This window comes from Carassius gibelio, chromosome A17, assembly GCF_023724105.1.
Source record: "Carassius gibelio isolate Cgi1373 ecotype wild population from Czech Republic chromosome A17, carGib1.2-hapl.c, whole genome shotgun sequence".
Lineage (NCBI taxonomy): Eukaryota > Metazoa > Chordata > Actinopteri > Cypriniformes > Cyprinidae > Carassius > Carassius gibelio.
The window spans coordinates 13,894,941-13,920,300 of NC_068387.1; the positions used below are offsets into that span (position 1 = coordinate 13,894,941).

At 38.2% G+C, this 25,360-nt stretch overlaps 2 protein-coding genes across 3 annotated transcripts in view; both read left to right on the forward strand.

Annotated features, from left to right (window-relative positions):
- Positions 1-12,162, forward strand: part of LOC127933264 (estrogen-related receptor gamma-like) — an 89,206-nt gene extending 77,044 nt beyond the window's left edge. For both annotated transcript variants that reach the window (XM_052530106.1, XM_052530107.1), the window contains exons 7-8: positions 2,003-2,272; positions 8,503-12,162. In XM_052530106.1, coding sequence (XP_052386066.1) covers positions 2,003-2,272; positions 8,503-8,747 — 515 coding nt within the window. In that variant the 3' untranslated portion in view covers positions 8,748-12,162. The remainder of the gene's footprint in view (positions 1-2,002; positions 2,273-8,502) is intronic.
- A 10,218-nt stretch (positions 12,163-22,380) lies between these two features.
- ush2a (Usher syndrome 2A (autosomal recessive, mild)) overlaps positions 22,381-25,360 on the forward strand; it is a 194,376-nt gene continuing 191,396 nt past the window's right edge. The window contains exons 1-2 of the mRNA XM_052530541.1: positions 22,381-23,009; positions 24,432-24,597. Coding sequence (XP_052386501.1) covers positions 22,477-23,009; positions 24,432-24,597 — 699 coding nt within the window. The 5' untranslated portion in view covers positions 22,381-22,476. The remainder of the gene's footprint in view (positions 23,010-24,431; positions 24,598-25,360) is intronic.

Below are 25,360 nucleotides of genomic sequence, written 5' to 3' on the forward strand. Positions count from 1 at the left end.
TAACCCTCAATTTGAGACCCCTCAACAGTATTGCATTTTTAAAAAAAAACAAAACAAAAAACTAAAGCCCCGCTCACACCAAGAACGATAACTATAAAGATAACTATAAAGATAACGATATTAGCGTCCACACCAGTGAACGATATTGTTTGTGTATTCTAAGCGGACATGTCTCTGCTGCTTTAAATTCTCGAGCTCATTACAGCAGGATTGACTCTGATTGGTTGGCAATGTTTTTATCATTCATCAGAAAAAAAAAAATCGTTCTGAAAGTGATTCCAACGATATCGTTTCTCTTTGCCTTTATCGTTGTAGTTGTGGTGTGGACTCCGCTATTCTTTAATATTGAGAACGATTTTTAGAACTATGGGCCCTATCTTGCACCCAGCGCAATTGACTTTGTACACCGACGCATGTGTCATTCCTATTTTGCACCTGCGCAAAGCGCGCTTTTCCCTCCACAGAAGCACGTCGCTAAACTAGTGAATGAACTTGCGCTCCCTGGGCGGTTCAGCGCAAAAAAGGAGGCGTGTTCCGGCGCAAACAATCCCTGGTGCTATTTTGCTGTTCCATTAAACAATTGCGCCACTGACCAGAAAAAACCTAGTCTAAAGTCAGTGGCGCGTTGCGCGTTGTTCATTATGCTATTTTAAGGGCGCATGCTTGACCATAATGTATAGCGTGCACAACGCGCATACACTTTGCTCATGTAATCTAAACAGATGCAACAGTTATTTTTGCAAATCATAAATTGTTACACTAAAAAAATATTAACACATGAGATGACGGAAATCATTGTGGTGTGCCACGAAGATGTGAAAAAATAGGCATAAATCTAGCTTACAAATTATTCAGGCTAATTGTAGTAATTAAGGATCAGACCTGTTTGAGGTCATATATGTATATAAGGACATCTGACAAATTGGTTTGTCCGTCAAGAACCAGGCTATTTCCTCCCACGCCTGTTTAACCGACGCTATTTTGGGTGGGTTTCTCCCATCCCCATACAACACAACTTCTCTGTCTTTCACTGCTCTTACAAGAACATCAGTCTCCTCGGCTGTGAACCGCTCCTGGCGTGCGCCTGGTAAATACGCCATAATAATAGCAATCCATAATGGAACTTGCGCACCTGCTTTTAAAGGGAATGTTGGATGACGCTCTGATTGGTTTATTTCACGTTACGCCCAAACCACACCTATGAATAATGAAGCTACTTCAGACCAACCCATTTTAGATTTGCGCCGGGCGCAAGAGCCATTTATCCCGCCGGGAAAATAGCAACAGCGCCGAGACCCGCCCACAAAGTTACTTGCGCTTCGCGCTTTGACACTTGCGTTTCAGATCGTTAAAATAGGGCCCTATATCTTTATCGTTATCTTTATAGTTATCGTGCTTGGTCTGAACGGGCCTTTATTCTTATAGTTGGAGTCTAATAGTGTTAGCAAACATCTAGAAGTATCACCCTGATACATCAGTATTTAGTATTATTCTTTCACCTCAAACTGAACATGAGGGTTGACCGCCTTGTATTATAGACAGACCAAGGACAAGTGATAGTCAGTTTCAAGTGGCATTCATAAACATGAACTTCACTTTCCTTCACTTCAAGCAAAAAATGGGGAAATTAGGAAAAACGTGTGTGTGCAGAGTGGGGGAGGAGGAAAAAGGAGTTTGAGGCAAGCAATTAGTCTTTCAGTTGGTGTGATGGGAAGAATTGATCCATGCTGCATGTTGGGGAAGATAAGGAGTGCCCTCCCTCAGGATGCCCCCTGGCCTGCAGCGTAGCAGGAGATGAGAGCCAAGGCTCGTGCTAGGTGCCTCAGCTCGCTCCCACTGGAGTTTTCTTCTGTATTACATCTCCAGAATGTCAATTCTTTCCACTAACAACCGGAAACTTCTGACAACCACCTGAGCTTTTGTATCATTTACCTCTGTTGAATGTTGTATCTGAACATTGGTTGTTGAGTTGAACAAAGCTCTTTCTCTCGCTTTTTCTCAGGGTTTTCCACACTTTCGCTGGCGGACCAGATGAGTCTTCTGCAAAGCGCGTGGATGGAGATCCTGATCCTGCGTGTAGTCTACCGCTCGCTGTCTATTGAGGACAAGTTGGTCTACGCTGAAGACTACATCATGGATGAGGACCAGTCCAAGCTGGCTGGCCTGCTAGACCTGAACAACGCCATTCTTCAGCTGGTGAAGAAGTACAAGAGCATGAAGCTGGAGAAGGAGGAGTTTGTCACTCTTAAAGCTATAGCCCTGGCTAACTCAGGTGAAATTAACAGACACTAATGATTTCAGTCAGTGCAGACGCCATATTTGATTTGATGTATTTAATATGTGATGCAGTAATGGATTGTTCCGGCAACAAAACATTGAAAACACAATATTCAACACATTTACATTGGACAAAAATTAATAGATAAATAAATATTTGTCCAGATTAATTAATGCAGGGGTGCCAATCCTGCTCCTGGAAGGCCACTGTCCTGCAGAGTTTTTCTCCAATTCCAATTAAACACACCTGCACCTTAGGTCTTAATAGACATACTAAAAACTTGCAGGCAGGTTTGTTGAGGCAAGTTGGAGCTAAACTCTGGAGGACAGTGGCCCTCCAGGATGGAGTTTGGACACCCCTTACACACCTGTCTTCTAAAAAAAAGTTATATAATGCAATTTATAAATATGATGATTTTGTATGAAGAACATGTTTTTAATTTCTAAAATAAAAGAAATGTTGAAATTTAGTAGTCTGACAAAATCTTGTATTATTAATTATTAGAAGAATAAAAAAAGTGTTTTGTTGCAACTTTCCAAAACCTAATAATAGTTGTTAATGAATAATAAATCCTATTTGTAACTAACTAACTAAATGTATTTAAAAACATATTTTAAGAAACTTATAAAAAAATAAAAATAATAATGATTCATGTAATGAATTTGTAAAGAAAATCTATGAGTTTTTACTAAATGCTTTTAGAGTCAATGGTATAAAAACATATCAAGCCATTATTCATACAGATTTTTTATTTTTTTAAGAATTATGATTTATTTATTTTTTTTATCATTGATACACTTACATGTCATTGACCAACTTCTATCTGTCATAACCTTGTTTTCTTTAGCATCAACTTAAATAAGATGTTTGCTCTGATTAAACTCTTTATACTTTACATCGTCCAAAATGTCATTAACAAATGATCATTTACAGCAGTCGTATGTCAAATTAAATAAAGATGCTGCATTTAGCTTGAAGTGCACTTGAAGGCTCTTGAATTTTCTGTCATCAGCTCAGTTAAAGCATATTTGTTTATTCATCATCCCTCTTAATAGGGTTGGCTTTTTTTAATGTATCAGCATGGAAAAAGATAAACTCCCTGCTTTTGATTTCATCTCCTCCTATGGGAATCTTAACAACATATGTAGTGGTATAGTTATGCAGGTACAGTTCAACTGATATCTCAATATCTCTGTTGTTGTTGTTTTTTTTTCTCTTATGTTTTCTCTTCCTCTATTCACGTGCACACACAACAAAACACTGAACAATGTTCACACCCCTCCCTGCCCCTTTTGAAATCCTTCAAAAGCACGTCTGTGGCCCTCTCCAAATTAGCATAAGACTCTGCTCAGATGCCTTTTAAGTAAGGAGCCCATCAGTATGCACCTGCATGTCAATAACAGGCTCTGATGTTGTCAGCCATCCACAATCGCACCATGGCCCTCTGGCTCTCTTTGTGTTGACCCCATCTTTGAACTTTATCTTGGTTGCTGGCCAGTAGTTTTCCCTTTAATTACAAGAAGGAAACTGTCAATAAAATCTGTTAAATGGGACGCAATGAGCAGCTTGAATGGGAGGGCGGCTATTTGTTCAAATTCTCCAGCGCTCACGGTATTGACAGTTTGTTTTCTGGGGCCATGTGTGACGATCAATCTCCGGCTGGGCCTGGCCATGCTGAAAAATGAAAAAGCAGATTGCTCTTGCTCGCTTGCGGATGACGGCTCGCTAGTTTGGCCCTGGCACGCAGACACCAGGGGCCGTTCTGCCCAAAGTGCAGCCCTGAGAGAGCGAATGAGTGCGTGACTCTTTTGAGAAATAATTTTTTTAATTGATTCGATGATTAGCAGTTTGGTTTGTTGACGTGTACGTCAACGTGCCAAAAGCAGGTAAAAGTGATCAATGTGTTGTAGTGCTCATACCCATGTCATTTTCTGTCAACGTTTAAACCTTTACTGAAGCATATGCAATTAAACTTCCTGAAACAGTTTTCACTCTGCTAGTAATTTTTACAATTAATAACAAAGAATCAGCAAGTAACACACTGACTCAAACAGTGTTAATTTCGTTGACTAAATATTTTCGTCATTATTTTCGTCACGAATATATTTTTGCCGACGAAAACGAAACGAAAACTAAAATAGAAGGCACTGATGGAGACTAAAACTATGACTAAATTGATTGACATTATCGTCAACGAATAAAGGACGAGACGAAAATAGACTGTGACGAAAATCAAATCAGCAGACGGCAGAGATGCGAGGAATGAGCAAAAGAACCGGCAAAACAGAACAGACTGCATGAGAGAAGAGAACCAATCAGAGCCTGACTTATTGAGACGTGAAGCGAAGGTTTTCAGTTTTTATGAGCTCCCGGGAAGTCGGCATTCGAAGAGGTGATAGGGACTTTAAGCAACAGCCTCTGGTGGAACGGCAACGCCATTCTGGCGTTCTATTGCGCCTGCGCGAATTTAACTGCTACTTTGTGACGTTCTAATTTAACGGTCTACTACGGGAGAACAGCTGATTTGCCGGAGTCGCTACAACGTGAGACGTTAGGTAAATAAATGTTATGTTTTTAGACTTATTTACATCATACAATATTAAAAACTCCTCTTCTGACAAAAGATTGTCATTTAACGCCAAAAGCAATCCTTCTCCTGCTTTTTTAAATTATATATTTTTTTTGGATCTCAATAAATGAATTAATGCTGCGTTGCGCTGTTCTGTTTTACCGTTGCTTAGTGACTTTTACGTTCTTGGCTACAGCGGTGTGACGGCAAACTTCCGGTCGCTGTAGCCGTTCCATTCGCAGCTGTTGCTTAAAGTCCCTACTGTCTAAAAGAGCGACAAAATGTCCACAGCTCACTTCACGTTTGACGACGAACAAAACAAAACAAAGTGTAAAGCACGCAGAGCGCTCATTCGTGGCAAGAACACAACCAATTTGAAAAGACATTTACAGACGAGCCACCCGGACATTTTCTCAAATGTAATTTCACAACGATGTTCTTTTGTTTATTGAGCTAAGCAAAATTGGAATAGTGCAGCGCGTAGATGTTGTAGCATTAAATATTACGAACTGAAAAGTACTGTAAAATAGTCCCTTCTTCAAATTAGATGCGAGCACAATACTAATACGTAATATCATGATAAATACATTTGATTAATACTAATGTTTAGTATATTTTATAATGTTCTACTTGTTGACAATATCACAAATATTTCTATATTAGTCATGTGAAACATGAATGTTCACATCCTATCATTATACATACAAATCTAGCAATATTGTAGTATTTAAAACATACAATATTGCTAGACAAATGAATACCTTATAAAATCTTGTTACTTTTTTTATCCACCTAGCTGCCAACTTATTAAATATTTACTTTAAATGTATGCACTTATTGTTCAGCTCAGCTGTAAGCTTTAAGGTCCTGGACCTAACGTTATTTTTCTTTTATTGATGGTCAATTGGCAGCTAGTTATTGTTTACATTATCATGACAGTGTTTGTTGCTGCATAAAAGCTTTTGAATCGAAATAAAGACACAGTTGTGTTGAAATAAAGTTGAATTTGTGTTTTATATATTTTGTTTAAGTTTGTTTCCTATACCAGCTGTAAAAAATTGTCTAGTAAATCTGTTATTGATTTTAGTCTTATTTTAGTCGACTAAAATACCAAGCAATTTTAGTCGACTAAAATACCAAGCAATTTTAGTCGACTAAAATAAGACTAAAATTAAAACAAATCAGATGACTAAAACTTGACTAAAACTAAAAAGAATTATAGTCAAAAGACTAAGACTAAAACTAAATTAAAATTTTGTGTCAAAATTAACACTGGACTCAAACTTGAAGTAGAAAAACTGAGGTGGGATTTTCTTTCAAAACACTACAAAATGTAAAAAAAAAATAATAATAATAACTGTGCATCCTGATGCGTAGGCTAATTTCTAGTCCTGACTTTTTCTCTCCTTTTTGCGTGTTTATTCTCCGTATTTCTCTCTGTGGCTTTTCTCCGTACTCTTTTCTCAGGACAGACATGCCTCCTGAGTAGAGACATTTTGTCGCTTCTTTTTTTGGAGGAGAGCAGAATGTTTCAGACAGCTGCTATAAAATGATACACTCCACCATTTTCTAAAGCCCCAAGTTGCTGGGTATTTCCGCTCAGAGCTGATATATTTCACAGTCCTTCAATAGACACAATATTATTTAAGCAATCGATGTCAGAGTGCCATTTTTTATCCTGTTTATTTGAAAGCTTTATGTTGCAGTTGATTCAACTGCAGTTGCAGTTGAAGTAAATAAAGCAATTCCAGTGTCATTCTGGAAAATCTTTTTTATAGTAAATGTTGCAGCACACTTTTAAGGCACAAGTCGCGTGCAGCAAATGTGTGTTTTCCAGAACGCCTCCAGCAGTGATGGTGAGATTGATAGAACGGCTTGTGTAGAAAAGTGCAGGTAAGCACTTTCCTCCAAGGGATTTCTGTCAGATCACAGGTCACTTTTCAAATGGCCAAATAATGAGACCTTCAGTGTCTGAATTCTAGATGGGCTACAGACACTGAAGGGTTAGGATGTGGAACCGTAGCCTAAAGCGGGCTGACGTTTGCCCCACTGGCCAGCCCAAAGGACAGATAGTGCTTTCTACTTAAAGAGGAACCTCATAGGGTCTCGCTTTTATCAATACTTGACCGTACAATTATTATTTAACGTGTATGTATCAATCGATGTGATGCAATGCATTGATTGTGACATCTTTGCCAAAAGCCAGCGTGCTTTTGGACATTTTATCCGGAGGGAACAGGATCAGTGACACGCCACAGTAGAAAACCATCAATAGCGTTGGTGGAGTCTTGTCTATAAAGAGCAAGTCAGACAAAGCACGTTCTTTATCATTATGATGTGATAAAACCATCAGAGCACACTTGCAATAGCATCCAAGGCTTGGATTAGCTGGAAAAGTGCAACTATATTAGCCACTGGAGCAGGACACAGCAAAGATAGTAGCTGCCTGAGACTAATTGTGCTCTCAGAGGCATGTCCGTCTCGGTGAAGGGGCATGAATGCTGTACTAACGAGCGCAAATGCAAATGCAGCCTGTTTGACATTTCTGGCAGACAATGCCAGTCAGGCTGAGGTATTGTTTCCTGACTCGAGCCGCTGTTCCTCTCGCTTAGACAAGTGCCATATCAGCTCTCCTCCAAACACTGTTTCTGTCGCCCGTGCCATTCATCAGTCCCATAGAGAGGCTTGTAAACATGTGGCAAGGACGGCCTCAGCGTTTAACACTCAAGTGTGCCTTTAATAACTGGAGAATGAGCTTAGGCCTGGCAAAAAAAAAAAAAAAAAATTGAGTCACATTCTCTTAATCCCTTTCCTTTTGCCAGGAAAGTGAAAAAGACATGTCCTGTACAGAACTAGCATCTGGGAGTGTCATGCATATTTAAACTGAAGGGGGCCCCCTTTGATTTTTGAGCAAAGTTGATTTTGAATTCAACTTGCATACAATATGTGTGTAATTTTGTCTTCTGACAGTCCTATATGATTTTATTTGTAAAAAAATAACATAATATATTACATGTGTATATAATTTATTGTATATATATTTTTTACATATATTATTTGTATTACATGTTTTGTATGTTTAATATATTTCATTAAAACTGCAGTTTAAAATGCTTAGTAGTTTTTGTTTAATGTTTGATTCAGCAAGCACGCATTAAACTGGTCAAAAGTAACCGCAAAGATGTGTAATGTTACAAAACCTTATCATGAAAAAATATATATCATGGTTTCCACAAAAATATTAAACAGAACACTTGTTTCTAAAATTAATGTTCAGAAATGTTTCCGGAGCTTGGGCCAGCATATTAAAATACATTTTGAAGACTGCAGTAATGTAGATTTATTTATTTTTTTTATATAATTTATTCACAATTTTACCAATTTTTTTAAATTAATTAAATGCGGCATTGTTGACCATAAGAAACTTCTTTCAAAAACCCTTACATTTAAAATCAAGCAATAAATGAAATCAGTATCACTAGAGTAGCATGCCTTTATATAAATAAAAAAATTAGTAGTTACAAAACATAACTGTTTTTTCCCCTTTGGTCTTGTCTTACTGAGAAAAATATTGACACAGCATATTTTGTTTTATACTGAATTTGTGTTTGAGTTATTCCTAAAGTCACTAATCATTGTTCTGTATTTTTTCCAGATTCCATGCATATAGAGGACGTGGAAGCAGTGCAGAAGCTCCAGGATGTGTTGCATGAGGCCCTGCAGGACTACGAGGCGGGCCAGCACGTGGAGGACCCGCGCCGGGCCGGCAAGCTGCTCATGACCCTACCGCTGCTCCGGCAAACGTCCACCAAGGCAGTGCAGCACTTCTACAGCATCAAACAGGACGGCAAAGTGCCCATGCACAAACTGTTTCTGGAGCTGCTGGAGGCCAAGGTCTAACTCTGTGCCCAGTCCCACGTTATACCAACAGAGAGCTGTAGGGTGTACGTCACTGCCTGCACCCCTTCACCAGGCAGACACTGACTAACTCTCTGCCGCTGTTCGTGAAACCTTTGTCTATAAACATTAACAAATAATAACTAAAAACATAACCGTAATGGTACTTCTAATTACTGACAATGAGACATAAATATAAGATGAATTTAGAATGGGATTATTGAGAAAAGTATGAAGTGGAAAAAATGACTGCTTTCATCATTCAGCAGCGGGACTTGAAACCAGCCGTCGACTTGTTCTTCTCGAAAATCTGATGCTGAGTTTGTTTTTTTGTGCTATTGAGACATTTTGTTGATTTTCAAAAGAGAAATTTTGGAGCCGAAAAAGACCAGCCCTGCCAAAGGAAGGAGGTCCACCCGGTGGACACCAGCGAGCGAAACTTTCCCCGAACTGTACCGTCCAGCTCCCAAGTTGCTGAAGGAATCTAGGAATCGCCCCTCTTGTACCATAAAAGTGTGACTGTCTATAATACGTTAGAGGTCCTCGGAGCAGTTTAACAACACGATAGCCAAACGGAGATTTTCACGTCTTTGAAGAAGCTGCTCCTCACCATTACGGAACCATGTGGATTGATCATGTGTGTGTGTCACTCCCTTGTCGTTTTCTTTCAAGTCTTCCAAGTACATCTAGCCTCTTTTACAGATATCATTTCAGTCTTTTCAGGGAAAAGCCGAAGCTTTAGTCTATCATGCAATACCGAGCAAAGAGGAATCACAGTGGTCAAAGAACAGACTCATTTATTTATTGACTTGATTTTATTATATTTTATTCGAGTGTATTTTTACTGTACTGAAGGATGTAAATGTATGATATGGTCATCAAACACAATGTTTCTTCATATAATGTTAATAATTGATTGTTATGTTTTTCTACCGACCACCGTGTTGCGCGATTTATAACCATGAAGACAAAAACCTGTTATCTTCTCTAAGCAATAGATGTTTAAAAAGTGGAGGTGTAAATGTATGCAAATTTGTTTGCATTTTTTTTCTTTTTCTTCTTTTTTTCTTAGTGCCGCACTTACTTGGAAAATTATTTTTTTTCCAGAAGCTTTTGCTTTTCTGTCTGTGCTTGTCATAAGATGATAGATTACAAACATAATATGGCCAGAAGGACTATAAATATTATCTCAAGCCAATTATATATGTATAACTTCAGCCTCGAAATTCTATTGACATTCTTTAATTCTAAAGCAGTATTTGAACTTTAAGAAAAATAGCACTTAGGAAGACATAGAAGCATCGTAAGCTTAGTTTCACAATGGTCCTGATTTTTATGAGAGAGATCATACACATGATATAATCTTCTTCCAAATGACATTTTTAGCAGAGGCTCAAGTATCAAAGCAAGCGATCCACAGCCTTCATCAGAAATATGTCCCTATTAGTATGGGGTATTTTCTGAATATTCTTAAGCATTTTATATTGTAAATTTACAGATTATAAACCGACACAAAAGACATTTTATTGGAACAGAGCAAAGAGGGGAAAAAAAGAATGAAAAATTAGGAAAAATATGTAGTTCAGCTTATTGGTGTTTCATGCCTGCTGTGTTTTTTTCCTGAAACATCTCTGTTTTGTTTTTTTTTCTGTCACATGCAAAAGATGTAGTGTACCACCCGTGGTGATCACAGGTCTCACTCTTCAGTATGCGTTGATATTCTTTCTGTTTTTTCTTTTGTCATTTTGGTTCATTTTTCTTTTTAGAGACGGTAGAATTAGAGACAATACTGGATGTATGAACCCTCAGGAGCAAGATGATGGGTTCTCAAATAACCTTCTAAAAAAAGATTAGTTGCCGCTAGATCAATGATCAATATAATCTATGCTGATATATAAGTAAATATATTTAAAAGGAGGTGCATTATATGTACAAGCAACCATCTGTGTAACTCCTATCTTCTAGACTAACACTGAATAGCATAGGTTACAATGAAAAATGGTTTGAAAAAGTACCTTTTTTCTTTCCCATCTTTCAGATTTTCCTTATCTTTTAACAAAATGCTGTAAAATAAGGCCTTCATGCTGAACTCCATTGGTATATATCTCGACTCTTTAAGGTTGCAAAGCGAAGAAACATTTTTGTTTGTTTTGGTGTATGATCGGTTTTCAAAACTATCACTTTGACTTTGTGTTCTTAATGAAATGACGAGAAAAAAAAAGATGAAAGAACAGATCATTTTCAAGGCAAACGGGAAACGAAGGTTTTTAGTTGCTTTTTCTAAGTCTTGTTCTATAAAAACACTGTATTTATCATTAGCTATTCAAAACTCTTAATAGATTGTACATTGGAAAGGTTAGTATAATGTGACTTTAGATCGTATCGTTCATGGCAACTCATCAGATGGTTAAAACATGGGGTTTGGGGGGTCTTGTTGTTGGGAAGATGATTTCTTTCTTGTTTTTTTGCTTTTTTTTTTTTTTTTTTTGTGTTGTCTTTACCTTGAGGTGATCGTGATGAAAACGAAGCGATATGGAACTAGACATGCTTTCTTATTCTGGTCAGTTTTGTACGATTTCGCGAAAAACAAGAGCAAGTGGTTCCGATCTACACTCAGATATGCATTTTCCAAGTTGCTTTTAGTGCACAAAATGAAAAACAAAGTACTTTTATGTACTGTGTAATTTTGGACTAAACGGCACACAGCACTCTCGACCCATTGAAAGACAATTTTACTGTGTCTTTTAACACTCATCTGTCCAGCATAGAAATCAAAGTGTAATTTATCCATACCCATGATGACTTTTTTTTAGAGATATTTTCTTATTTAAAGCAATATGACGGTACGACGTACAGTTGTTGTACAATTTAATTCAATTAGTGATCAAATGCTGTATTTATTGAACTATTTTGCAAATTATGTACAATGTACAATGTACAAACAACTGCTATTCTTAAATGTTGAAGAGGTTTTAGGTGTTGGTTGTATTTATTCATGCATTGACGCGTCTGCCAAACGCATCTAGATTCCTGGCAGTCTAAAGCAGAAACAAGTGTGGGAGAGGACGAGATCCAGAGGGAAAAAGGGGAAAGAATGAAAAAGCATTTGATCAATATGATGATGATATATTTCAACCCAGGAGTTGCTGAAACAAGCTGTAGTGAGAATCATGTCTGTAGTTTTTAGATGTGCTCCACATCGGTAAAACTATTAACTGTATATTTTTTGTGATGTGCATCATTACAGTGTGCTCCAAACAATATGTCCATTTGTGTAAATGTATTTATTTTACATTGTATATATTGTTAAATGCAAAAAGAGAGACCTATGATTCTGTAACTACGATCAGTTCAGATGTGTAACTCCAATTATGCCTTTCAGGATAAAAGTAGAGCAATATTAAACATGCTTCCAGTTTTGACTTCCCCTGTGTTTTAATGTGTGACAACACATTTTCAATCGTAACACATTGTGGGTTTTATTTATTTATTAGTATAATTTATTTTTAGTGCTCTGTAGTACATCATTATGAGACTCAAGACTATTTATATAGTTTTATTCAGCCAGGATGCATTAAATTGATCAAAAGTACAGTAAAGACATTAATAATGTTACAAAGATTTTGGTTTCAAATAAATGCTGTTCATCCAATAATCATGATTTTTTTTTTTTTTTATACAAAGTTTCCATATAAATATTAAGCTGCATAATAATTTTCAACATTGATGAGAAATTTCAAAGCCGGAGGGGTCATGTCACATTTAAGACCAATAGCTGCTGAAATTACATTTTTGCCATTAAAGAAATAAATTAATTGTAAAAATGTATAGAAGTAAGTCATTTTAAATGGCAGTAATATCTCTTTAATATTACTGTTTTTACTGAACTAACAATTCCAGCCTTGGTGAGCTTAAGTGGCATTCAAAAACATAAAAAAAAAAAAAAAACCTTGCTGACCCTAAACATTTGAACTGTATACAGTATATATGTATGTATAATGTAGTTATCAATATAAACCACAAAATAAATATATATTTATATAGGAAGAAATAGGTACATTTAGTGTCATTTTTGTTATGAAATTTAAACTGTTTATACAAATCAAAAACTCTCAATCACAGTCGTCACTAATGTCAAAAAATTGTGCTTAAGATTTTTTGTAAATTAGATATTAATATAAATATATTACTGTTTGTTTCTGCGAGGCACATAAGTAACATTTCCATACAAATTCGTATGACAAAGTAGTCTGTATTTATTCATGTCCTGCATTTCCTATATGAAAAAAAAAATCACTTATGGAATATGAATAATGAATGTAACAGCTGATGAGCTGGATACTAGTATCCAGGCAATAGAGTCTTCTGCCTAGCTACTTGACTTTTTTTTCCTCTCAAGAGCAGTCTTTCTCTTTTTTTTCCCCTGCACTGGCATCTTCACACAGCCACTCTTCATTCTGTCGTGGTTACAAAATTATTGCGTCGGAAAGGGGAAGAAAAATGGTGGATGAGCAGAAAGTTCTTGACAACTTGATGCAGCGTTTGAGGCATGCCCACTCAGAGGGTAATCAGCCGCTATGCCCTGAGGCTTTACAGCAGACACATTGATGTAAGACAACGTTCCTAACATCAGCAGAGTCTCATGGTCTGCCCACATCCACTCTGTCTCTCCTATAAGACACAGCGGGCCAAATGAGGAGCAGAAGATACAAACATCAACAAGAGGAAAGTTCTTAGGATACCTAAATAGCAAACCTAAATATTTGGCACCCTACTGTATAATAGATTTGACAGAGAAGAGAAATATTAAGGCAATTTATAGGCTTGAAAAGGAAATAAAGCACTATATAGTAAGATAGCATTGTGTGTAAAATCATCTGCCGCTAATATGTATCATATAATGTGGGGAGACATTTAATGTTCTGTAACAAAAGCATACAAGGCTTTAAAACAGAGAGCAGTGACCTGCAGGCAAATATTTTTCAAGAAGATGACATCATAAGATATTACTTAAATAGGGCCCCCGTTGGCCCTTTTTTTTTTTTTTTTGTGCTGCGGCACATACATTTTACTCATTGACTTCGGAGTTCATTTATTTTATTTTATCTTTATGCCATTGATTCATTATTATGATACAATAAAAGCTACTTGAGCATTTCAGCTGCCAAGTACCGTTATCATTAACCTTGCGAGACGCTAAAAGTGCTCCATGGCATTTGTAATGGCTCTTTTAACTCTTTCTGCTCTTCCGTGTTATACGCCTGAAATGTGGAGCTGCTATAATTGTGTTTTCACTGAGGTTGGACCCTCAGAGGAGGCCTGATATAAGCTATGACGAGGGATATGCATGGATATTTGTATTTCTCCATTATGTCAATTTATGGATCATCCCTTTGGTGCAATTTGGAACCAGAGCGGGAAAGTGCCTTAAAGTCCAATTGGGAATTGTGATGTTCCCCATAAAGCTTTAGTTCAAAGTTAAGCTCGTTTTAGATTAATTGATCTGTTCTAGACATATTAGTTAAACTGCTGATCTTGATACGTCTGTTTGAAATGACCTCTGTCCTGCTCACGTACGTTTAATGGTTTCTGGTAACCGTATGAACTGACATTTTAAAAATAAAGAGTGGCCAATGTATATTGTCAGGGCTCACATGCTAAAAACAATTACAGTTCTATGTAACAAATGATGAACAAGGAAGCCAGACTGGTCTCAGAACTGGCATTAGCACATTTATTGAGTGAAGCAAAATACATTTCGGTCTTATTATATAAGTTAAATTGGACATGTTTAAGTGGATAGAACAATATTATATTTAGTTGTGACAAATCTTAATCAAGTTTGTTGCTTCAGCTCATCTTTACAACTAATTTATCCAGTCTACTTTATAAGGATAGCAAAATGGCTTTCAGTCTAACCAAACACATTTTTCTTATCGTCAGCTGCAGGTTTTGAAGAGTTAATAGCCGTATAGGCCAACTTCCTGGTCATTTCATACACCAAACTACTCTGTCTCTTGAGCGGTATATGTTTTGTGGTGTACCCAGTGTGCCATGGGAATGAAGTTCGACTGGTGGCACGGGTGTGCTTGGCATCATCTGTAAAGTGCTAATGTGTGCAGTTGGGCCCTGATGGCTTTTGGTCAGCGAGTCCACCCAATTTATTTCTCAGTGTGAGAGCAGGGTCACTCTCCTGGGTCTTAGTGTGCTGATGTACTGGGCCACACTGTGGTAATGGCCTTTCACAGGTCTCCTGCTCCCTCGACACTGCTAGAGACATCATGGGGCTTGATATGTGTGTGAAGAAAGAGAGAAGGAAGTCTGTAGAGCCGTGACAATGTGCAAAGAAGGCAGCTTTGGGCTTGTCCCTCTTGAGACCCTGTTTACCCCAGGAGCTGTCAGATGTTTTCTAAAGTCCTGGGTCTTCAGAGAGAGTTCAAGGAATGGTTAACCAAATGTATTAAAGTTAACTTCTAGAATATTTCACATATGATTTTTGATGTCCTTGCTTTAATGTCTTTAACTTTAGTTTTAGGTATTCTAATTCGATTTTTTTTTTATCATCTAAATATATGGACATCTGTCAGGTATAAAAAAAATATTTTTGTACTTGAGACATTTAACAAAATATCTCGTTTTGTGTTACAGAGATGAAAGTAAGTCATACGAGTTTGGAACAACATGAGGGTGTATGTAAATGTTGACAGAATTTTCATTTTTGGATGTACTATCCCTCTACTGTTTCAGATTCCATCTTACACAGCCAATGTTTTAGCAAAATTATAGGTTTATTAGCACAAGTATAAAAACCGCACAGAGAAGGTGAATAAAAAATCTTATTATAAGACATTATGTAAAACCATTCAAAATTCCAGTATTAGTATTTTAGAAGTCATCTTTATCTTATTAGCAAACTGGTTGATTTCCCATCCAAACGCTTCTTTTTCTCTTTTATTCACGCACCACATCCCCACTGTTCTACTCAGGCAGATAATGACTCATCTCCAGCAGAATAGCCTTTTTCAATTTTAGAACTACTTAACACTTAATGTAACTGGTAGATCACTCAAAAGCAATTAATTGTCATCCCTTTAAAGGCAAGTTCACCATCTCCTTAATACATGGGATAAAATGGATCAGACGGCATCGGGCTCATCGAGAGCATTAGCTGGTCACACTTGCACGTTTATTTGCACTTAAATGTTTTACTCTACATTCGATGAACCATTAATTCAGTTAGTGCACTTTTATAAATAGTTTGGGGTGTCATCTAGGTTTGAATTAGGAGCACTTGAGAACTACTTAGGGGAGGCCTTCATAAATAACATAAAGCACAAAAATGAACTAATGTGTGGATTTATATAGAGATTCCTCTGAGTGAATTTTAGATGAAGCAAGAGGTATAGATATTGTACCTAAAATGTTACATTATTATTATTTTCTTTCTGTAGTTGCTTTTGCTTTAATAATAAACTTCTGACAGATTTCTTATTTTCTTCTTTTTTTCTCTCTCTTCTGATCCTTTTTACCTTGTAATTCGGTCCATCCAGAGCTGGTGTTTGTGTCTGCTGAAATCTCACCCCCATGTGGTGCTGTGAGCTGAGTGACTGACTGTGTACGTGTGTGTGTGTGTGTGTGTGTGTGTGTGTGGCAACCGAACACTCCAGAGCCCATTGCGACTTGACTTCCCAGTGATCTCCAGTTCCTACTCCGAGCCAGCGTGTGGTGTCTGGAGTGTCACATCTGACAACTCAGTATACAGCCATGTCGCTACACAGGAGAGGAGCAATCTGAGAGATGATGCACTGGCACAGTCCCTCTATGTCCATCTTTTTCACTGACAGCAAAAGGGAATCTAAGCACGATAGCAGTCTTAAAATGCACATCGGCCACATTTTCTGCTCCCCCTACTTCACACGGCAACTTGTTTACAATCTCGGTACACATGTGTACTCATTTATTAAAGGGGTCAAATTATTTTGCTAAAAATAACATTATTTTGTGTATTAGGTGTAATGGAATATGTTTATGCAGTTTAAGGTTCAAAAAACACATTATTTTCCATGTACTGTACATCAGAACAGCCGGCATTTTATTCTTCTCTCCCAGGATCGCAGTACATTTTAGTATTTGATTAAAAAAAGCAACAAAGAACATATAGAACATTATAACAAAACACAACACTCAGTGCAACAACAACAACAACAACAACAAAACAGAATGAATGCATTTTTCACTGCCTTGTACCAAAAATAATTGTTGTGTAATGTGAGAAATTCAACATTTTTTTCAGAACTTTGAATACAAACAAACAAAATACTACAAAATACTAATATGTAAAAGGTTTTTCCCCCCTAAAGGCCTGCTATATAAATATATTGAATTATTTTAAATGGCATGTCCTTAAACCTATAACAGTGTCAAAGGCTTTAAATGTAGTAAAATATAGAGATGTGGAGTGCCCCCCCCCCCCCCCCCCCCCAAAAAAAAACAAAAAACAAATGTAAAAAAAAAAAAAATAGCTGAGGTGTGCTGAAAAATAAAAGCGGAGTGATATCTGTACGTTTGCCAAACTGTGGCAGGTCTTTCTTCCTGCTCCGGGAGTAAGAGGGTGATATAATCATATGTATCTCAGCAGGACAGGGATTTCACTATGGAACCCTGGGGGAAAATACCACAGAGCTGCACATCAGCAGCATAAAGCTCAAGATATGACTTTCAGGCTTTATTACATTTATGACAATAACATGTCCCATATCTTATTGTAAAACAAACCATATACCAGTTTAACAGTCAAAATTCCTGCCAGTGGATTCCTTTTAGTAAAGCCAGGGAGAATAGGAATAATTTGTATGCTGGTTCATGTTAATTTGTCAATATGGAAAACAGTGAAAATATAAAGTCCAGCATGGATTTTTAATTTTGCATCACATATTTAAGTGGTAAAACAAAGACAGAAAAAGTCTAATTGAAACACTATAATGTTTTGTTTTTGTAGTTGTTGAGTTTCATTAATTAGAGGAAGAGTCCCGGCCACAGCTGGGTTAAACTGCCAAGCTTTGTCTCCCGAGTAACTGGAATGCAGAGGATAGATGTGTTAGCCTCATTTTCATGCTATCTGAACAAAAGCTAAGATAATGCTAAGGCTAATTGTAATACTGCTTTTCATTTCAACATTCTCAGCATTTGTGTACAGCAGAGGCGGCAAGACAGGAGGCTTAAGAAAAATCGATTTAATTAAAATCCAAACCTGATGTCTACTTCAGTCCAGAGGAAGAGGAAAACATGAGGAAACTGTAGTCAGTGTTGGGAAATAGTTGCATTGGCCTTGATCCTAAATTTTACTCTCATGAGAATAAATAAGATATAGAAAATGTGTTTTTAGGCAGTGTTGGTGAAAGTTACTTTTAAAAGAAATGCATTACAATATAGCGTTCCTCCATAAAAAAGTAGCTAATTATGTTAGTAACTCTTTGGTTATATTGACTATAGAATACCCAAGATGTGTCACTTGTATAATTCTGAATGGTGGAAAATGCAATGCTCAATAGCCGCTCTACCGAACGAAGCCCCACCTTTAGAGTAAAAGAGCCAATCACTTATCGGTAAAGTTAACTCATCACTGCAGCTGCCATTAGAAGTCTCAGCTGCTATAAAAACAGTCAGCATCCTGATACGTGCGATCAGGCCTGCGCATGCACACTGGCTGGTCAAGCCTGAAAAATACGCTTTTTTTTTTAAACACCACTTGAACAAAAGAAACAACATTTATTAGACAGTTGTTGTCAGATATCATTGGTGATTTCAAAAATTACATTTAATCTCAAGCTTGGCTTGTTTTGGAGAATTTGATGTTTTCCTCGCTGGAACTACATTGCTGACTTGTTGGGTTTTGAAAATGATATTGTTAAAAGTTATAGGTTTGCATTGCATATAATAACTTGAATGTGTGAATGATTAGACTAGCTGACAATCATTAACTTTAAGTTTCAGGTAAAGGTATTTGTAGCTATTATATGGTTTGACAAAAAAAAAAAAAATGTTATGTGAATAATATATCAAATTGTATTCACACAACAAAGCCCATTCTGTCAATGACATTACTCTAGACTATTTTAGTCTTTGTATTGTAGCCTAATGGAACTACCGAGAAATGTATAAAGTGACTGCTCAGAGATGAAGATTTTAGATAAAGAAGGTTGACTTTCAATTAGTCAAAGCAAGTGTTCTGTAGATCTCTAAATGTGCTTGCATATTTTACAGGGGATCGGTGAGTTAAAGAAAGGATATTAATGTATCCATATTTCGACTTCCTTACTGGTAATGCTTCTCAAGCAAGTCAAAATAAATTGAATAATTAATTCATGGTGATTTTAAGTCTGAATACTCATTGCAATTTTACCAAAATTCACTTCAAATCTAAATGAATGAATTTTATAACCAGTGAATTCCCCAAAAACACTTTTGTGAAGAAAAAGTAAGAAAGAAAGAAAGAGAGAAAGAAAGAAAGAATATAAACTAAACAATTAATGCCATTGTTACAATAATAGTGTTTGGATTTCTGAGAGTTTAATGCAGGGCCCATATCAAGTAAGTTTAAGACGCACAAAGCAGGATGCGACATTTGGCCAAAGTAATGCCATCCCAGTCATCAATATGAGCCATTGCGTCATGGCCCATAATAATACTCAGACATCCCCAGATAGTGCATTCATTCAGCCCCCCTCTCTTTAATCCTTTGTCCTGCTTTTCCCTCCTAGAGTCCAGCACCTGAATGTGCAACTCTGTGCCGGGTTGCTTAGCGACGTCGAGTGGCGTTCCTGAGCCAAGAGATCCACTTGTTAAATCGAGACGTAATGTAACACTGACATCTTCCTCCAGCGACCGATCAATGATGCCAACAGGTGTTTTGTTTTTACTCGTGGCGGATATGTGCACGCATGTTATTTATCAGCATTTCGGTCAATTGTTTTTAGAGTGATCGAGCGCTCAAGTTGTGGATAGGAGCAGATGGCAAACTCATAATCTGCTTTGCTCAGAGCTGCCACGCGCTCCTTGAATCCATCATGCGCCGAGGTAAGAAAATAGCAGAAATGGATTTCAGTGTCACGTATGGATTTTTAATGTGCCTCTGTTTCGTTTATATTTGCTTGTATGTATTAATTTAGTGACATATTTCTTTATTCATTGAAGACTAATTAAGACGTTCAAATACAAAACAGTCTGTGTTTTTGTTCATGGAAGCGAAGGGACGCATTGTGAGGTTTTCAGACTAATTATAAATAAAGTCAGAATAAAACGTTGGGGCTTAAAAGTATGTGTTCTTTTACATATAGGTGTATATTTGTTTTAACAGCGTTTTCAAACGTTTCAGTTACCAGAAAAGTTTGTCAGAGTAGGCTACGTTAAGGTTAAATAGACGCGGGGACTGAAGTCGCGTTAACCCGAGGAGGTAACCATAGTAACAGTCTGCCGCTCGAGACCTTTCCGTCAAGTGTCGGACGAGAAAATGACAAAGTGCCATTATCACTGAATTACAGATTTATATATTACAAATTATAATCACAAAGCTGAAATTGTATTTGATGGGTAGCTAAAGACAATTATTATCACGTGGTCAAGAAGAATGTTACCGACAGAAATGCCTTTAAAACGTCGACTCCCAAAAAGTCTTTGTATAACTGTCACACTGTTGAAGAGGACAACATTTCCAACGGGTTTTCTTGATCTTTTCATTCAGTCTGATACAAAGTCATTAAGATTGGCTCTAGAAAACCGTTGAAAGTACTGGCAAATAGCCCGCTGCGATTGAAACACGAACCAGGCTGACGACAGTTGAGTTCGTACTCAATCATCAATCTTGTAGATAAGGCAGTATAAACAAACCTGATTTGGTTTTCACCTCTCTAGTGCATAGTGCGAACTACGGGGGAGCTAGGGGGAGCTCGGCTCCCCTTAATAAGACATGGGCTCCCCTGAAAACGAGAAATCTGAAATTTTGGGGGGTCTCAAAAAATACTGACAATGTGAATATTTTTAAGTGCAATTTCAGTTTTGTAATGTGATTATGATGGCAAAAAACCTAATTAACTTCAATAAAGATTAAAGACGTCCCAGCATCAAGGTGTGGGGGTGCTGCGCTGCAAATTCCATGTTAGTATGTCATAGGTTCGTAGAAAAAAATAAACGTTGGAGGCCATTTATCGTGCGCAAAGTCCTTCCATTATGCAGTTATAGCATCATAGCCAGGGCAAAAAGAAAACAAGGTAGTTCAATTAATTTTGGTATTATTAAGAAATTGTGTAAGTGATAACGCACGACTGATTCACCTGCTGCAAGCACTGGTAAACCTCAAGCCAAGCCCACTGTGAAAACGCATGAAGCTGAAGAAAAGTAATCTCTGGGATCCTAACCCCTATTGCTTCGAGTCCTCTCTCGCGTTAAACTGGAACAGCCAGCAGTGGAGAGACTGGAAGAGCCAATATACATGGCTGTGTGTTAAGGATGGAAGCTTGGGGTGTATCACTTTGTAACGCGTTGTGTCAGGAGGGGGAAAAAATATGGATAGCTCACAAAGTTATTAGGCCAGACAAAACTCACGGAGGCGATTGACATTTAACGACGACTCGTTTTATTTCTCCAATCGAACTCGGGCAATTGTCTGTCCCATGTTCCACCGTCCACAGCGTAACCAAAACAAAACAAACAAGATTAAAACAAAATGATTTCCAAACAGAGATTACCCGCATACATGGGGGATTCGAGTCGCGCGTGTATACATTATCATACAGAGTGCATACCGTTTTACAGGGAGCGCGCAGCTCTTAAAGGGGCCACATTTTTTTCCACTCGTTACAACTTGAAAGGACGCAAAAAACCTTCTTCTGTCTGAAAAGGTACCTGGCACGCACTTGTCTGAGGAGTGGATTAATGATTAATGCTCAGAACCAGTCGCGAAAAATTATATATAAATACAGGGACAGCATTGCACACAAGATGGCCATTGAAGTGGCATTGACTAAGCAAAAGGCGATTCTGGCAAATAAAGGAATTGAGGTGAATTCTAAATTAACGGAGGAGAGCGCAACATCATTCAAGGCTGTCTTCCTGACCTATCAATTTGTGTCGATAAAGTATAATAGTGCATATTGTGGCTGTTATGTATCTTTGTAAGTCATTATATGTCCTTTTTTGAGGCACTCGTGTCGATAATGTATAATAGTGCATACACTTGTAGCTGTTGTAAGTCCTTATTTGAGGCATGCGCATGCGCATGTGCACGACTTCTACCCCCCACCCCCCCCCCCCCCCAAAAAAAAAAGAAGTGGGCTCCCCCAAAGGACACGGTATAGTTCGAACACTGCTCTAGTGCATAGGTTTTATGTGCAGACCATTTTAGTGAGGTTATTATAATTCTTCTCTTTGCAATGCCAGCTGAATTCAGGGTAGATGTGACATAAATCCAAATGCACCAGCAAAAGTAATTGTTAAGCTTTTCTTGCATCAAGTAGAATCTTAAGAGCCTCAGAAAGGGTGACAGGGTATAATATTTTTCATAAATATGTTTTCACATATGATTTTGCTCTTGCTTTCTCACTTTGGTTTTCTACAGGACTTTGACGGGCCCAAATCCTATCTATCATGTGAAGGCTTTGTCCTCCTTTTTGACATTGTGCCATTAAGCTGCGCTGCCTTACCCAAGGCACTGGACTGTAAAAATGTCACCACCGGCATGACCATCATTACTTATTTAAGATCACTACATCAGAAGGAAACTTCGCCACCAACAACGAATTGGCTCCTTGGGCACAAAGGTGCTATGTTATTACTGTACACCCTAGGCTTTTATGCCTCCCTTGGCCTGGCTGCCCCTCAGGGCAACTTTCCCAGGCTCGAGAACATAGGGGCATATAAATCTGTCAGCACCATGCCAACGAGGGCCACATGTGGAATTCCCGAGAGAAGTACTTTCTGTCAAGCCGGCCAGGTTCAGGAGGATCTTCACACCTGTTTCCAGAAGTTCTGTATCCAGGAGTGTCCGTACAGCTCCTCTACGCTAGACTACACCGACATCCTCGCCACAAGTGCGGGCATGTGCTGGAAGGGTGATGCACGGGACCACCGTCCAGGCGCAAAGGCCGATTTCACCAGCTTCATCTTTCCGACCCCGAGAGGTTGTCCGGCTTCCCCGTCAACTCTAAGCTTCGGCCCAGCGAGCTCATTTACTCTAACAATGTGGCTGAAACTCGAGCAAGACACTGTAATGTAAGTAGACACACGTCCAGAATTTTCCCTTAAGAAGATCAGAGAGGCAGTGCAAGTGTTTCTGTCACTTAGAGAGTGAATATTTTACTTAATCAACCGGATCAGTTTCAATACCTGCGCCGTTCCAGGAAAAGAATGACTTGTTAGAACACCGCTGTATGATCTAAGCCTGATATGGATTAGCTCAGCTGCTCGCCTTGCCAGAGCTGGTTTTATTCAATCTATAGTTGCGTAGTTGATCCCTACTCAGCTGTTGGTTGTCCTCACCTCATTTTCAGACATTTCCTCTGTTGTATCTCCACTCTGAAACCATGTTGGTACATGGAACACATTCTGTGAGGAGTCCTGCCAAGCTGAAAAAGCTCTGAGCCCTGTTTGCTCTGCTCCGGCAACACCAGCTGTGGCCAGTTTTAGATCAATGAAATGAAATTGCCACAGTGTTTCTCCTGTGCTCTGGCAAAAAAAAGCATCAACTCAAAGGACACTTTGTTTTTCCACAGCACAGAAAATGATATAGTTGAAAGTGGGTGATGGGATGAAAGGATGGAGTCAGAGAGGCTGTGGAAGAAGAACAACTGTTTCAGCGTTTTATATCAAGTGCAGAGCATTAAAAGAGAGAGAAAGCCACAAGCGTGTACAGTAGTGTTGAAAAATAAATAAGCGAGTCTGTGCGGTCAAGGCGGTTCATCTGTCGCATTTGCTCCTTGAAGCGGCGTGAGGCAGAGTCAACAGGCTTGCGTGTTTATTCTGTTCTTAGTGAATTAATTGGCCTGTGTTTAATACCTGCCTAAGATCCCCTTGGTAATATGACATAAAAATATACACCGCTCAGATGTAGTTTTTTGGAACACTTGCCTTAGTAGACATATTGAATACTAAAATGTTGCATTCCCTGGAGAAGTCTGGCCTAATTGCAAGTAGAGCAGGCAGCAGAAGCTTGGCTGTAGGTGAGATGTTTTGACTCCGCGGCCAGCCGCAACCTGAGTACAAATGCTTTATGATTTATTGGATGCTGTGGCCTTGTGTTCGTAAATGCTGCTGTTTCCTGTAAAACGTCTGTAAAGGTGTTTCATATGACAGTGTATGAGAGTGTCTTCGAGTAACGAGAAAAGCCAAATGGAAAATATTGATACGACATGCATAAATGTCAGAGTGATGTTCATTTTAGATGGCAACAAATTTCACGGTAAAAGCGAGTTGGATTATTTTAAAGGTATATTTTGAAGGTGTATTGATTGTTTACTGATATCGTTCACTGTTTACTATATGAAACAATGAGGTGTTACATATGAAGATGCATTAGGCAATTCAAAACATTTTATGTAAATTTAGGCCTGTTCTGGATATTCTTTTATGTGGCTTATTTTGAGCACTTGAATTTCTCTGAGCAAAATTATTAATGTTTGTTTTCCTAATGTGCAGGACTTTATTGGAAAAGAGGGCTGTGGGCAGACTGGTGCTGCTGGTGACAGTCTCCAAGGAAGACATTCAGATTCACTACGGCATTCACAGCAAACAAAACTTCTCTATAAGCATGAAGACTGCAGGTCATATCAGCATAGGCGTCTGGACACACATGTCTCTACAGGTAGGCATCATGTTTCTATTCTCTTATTCTTTCCATGATTATTTATATAACATACTCTTCAAGACAACATTACAGCATGTATCTTCATAATGTGATATCCAACTGTAAAGTTAAACTGAATATTTAGTGTTCAATGAAGTATTTCCTGCTTAGGTGTCAGTAGGGATGAAACGAGTTTCTAGCTTTGTGGCAGAATTATATGATGTAAGCTTGGTCAGGTGTCATGTAGTGTTGCTTTGGCAACAATAAATCACCATCCATTCATATTTGAGCTTGATTTCATTTGAGTAGCCGCTGAAAAATATTGATATTAATATTGTGTTGTGAGAACCCGCAGCAGGTTTTAGCTGAACCCATGTCACAACAGATTTCCACTTTGGACAAGATGCATGAATAGAAGGTGTTAATTACAGTGGTAAACATCTGCTTTCCTGCAGCTGTGAGGGCAGGAAGGGGGAAGAGTGCAGGTCAACCCCTCATACACCCCGCTCTGAATACATATCAATCCAGGTCCAGTCGCTCCTGCATCATTCCTGTCAGAAACATTCCGCTGCTTTTGCCTCTGCTTTGTCTTCAAAGAATGATCCACATCCAGTTCAGCGATGCAAACATGAAGAGCACAAAACTGTGGAATTGCTGGGTCATGTTTCATTCTCAGCTTTCAGAGTCCTTTGCACTGACAAAGTACCAGTCAGTCCCATTAGGACCGGCTCTCTGGCATTGTTCAGCTTTGGAAATGGCAGCCTGTATCTCTGTGTCAGAA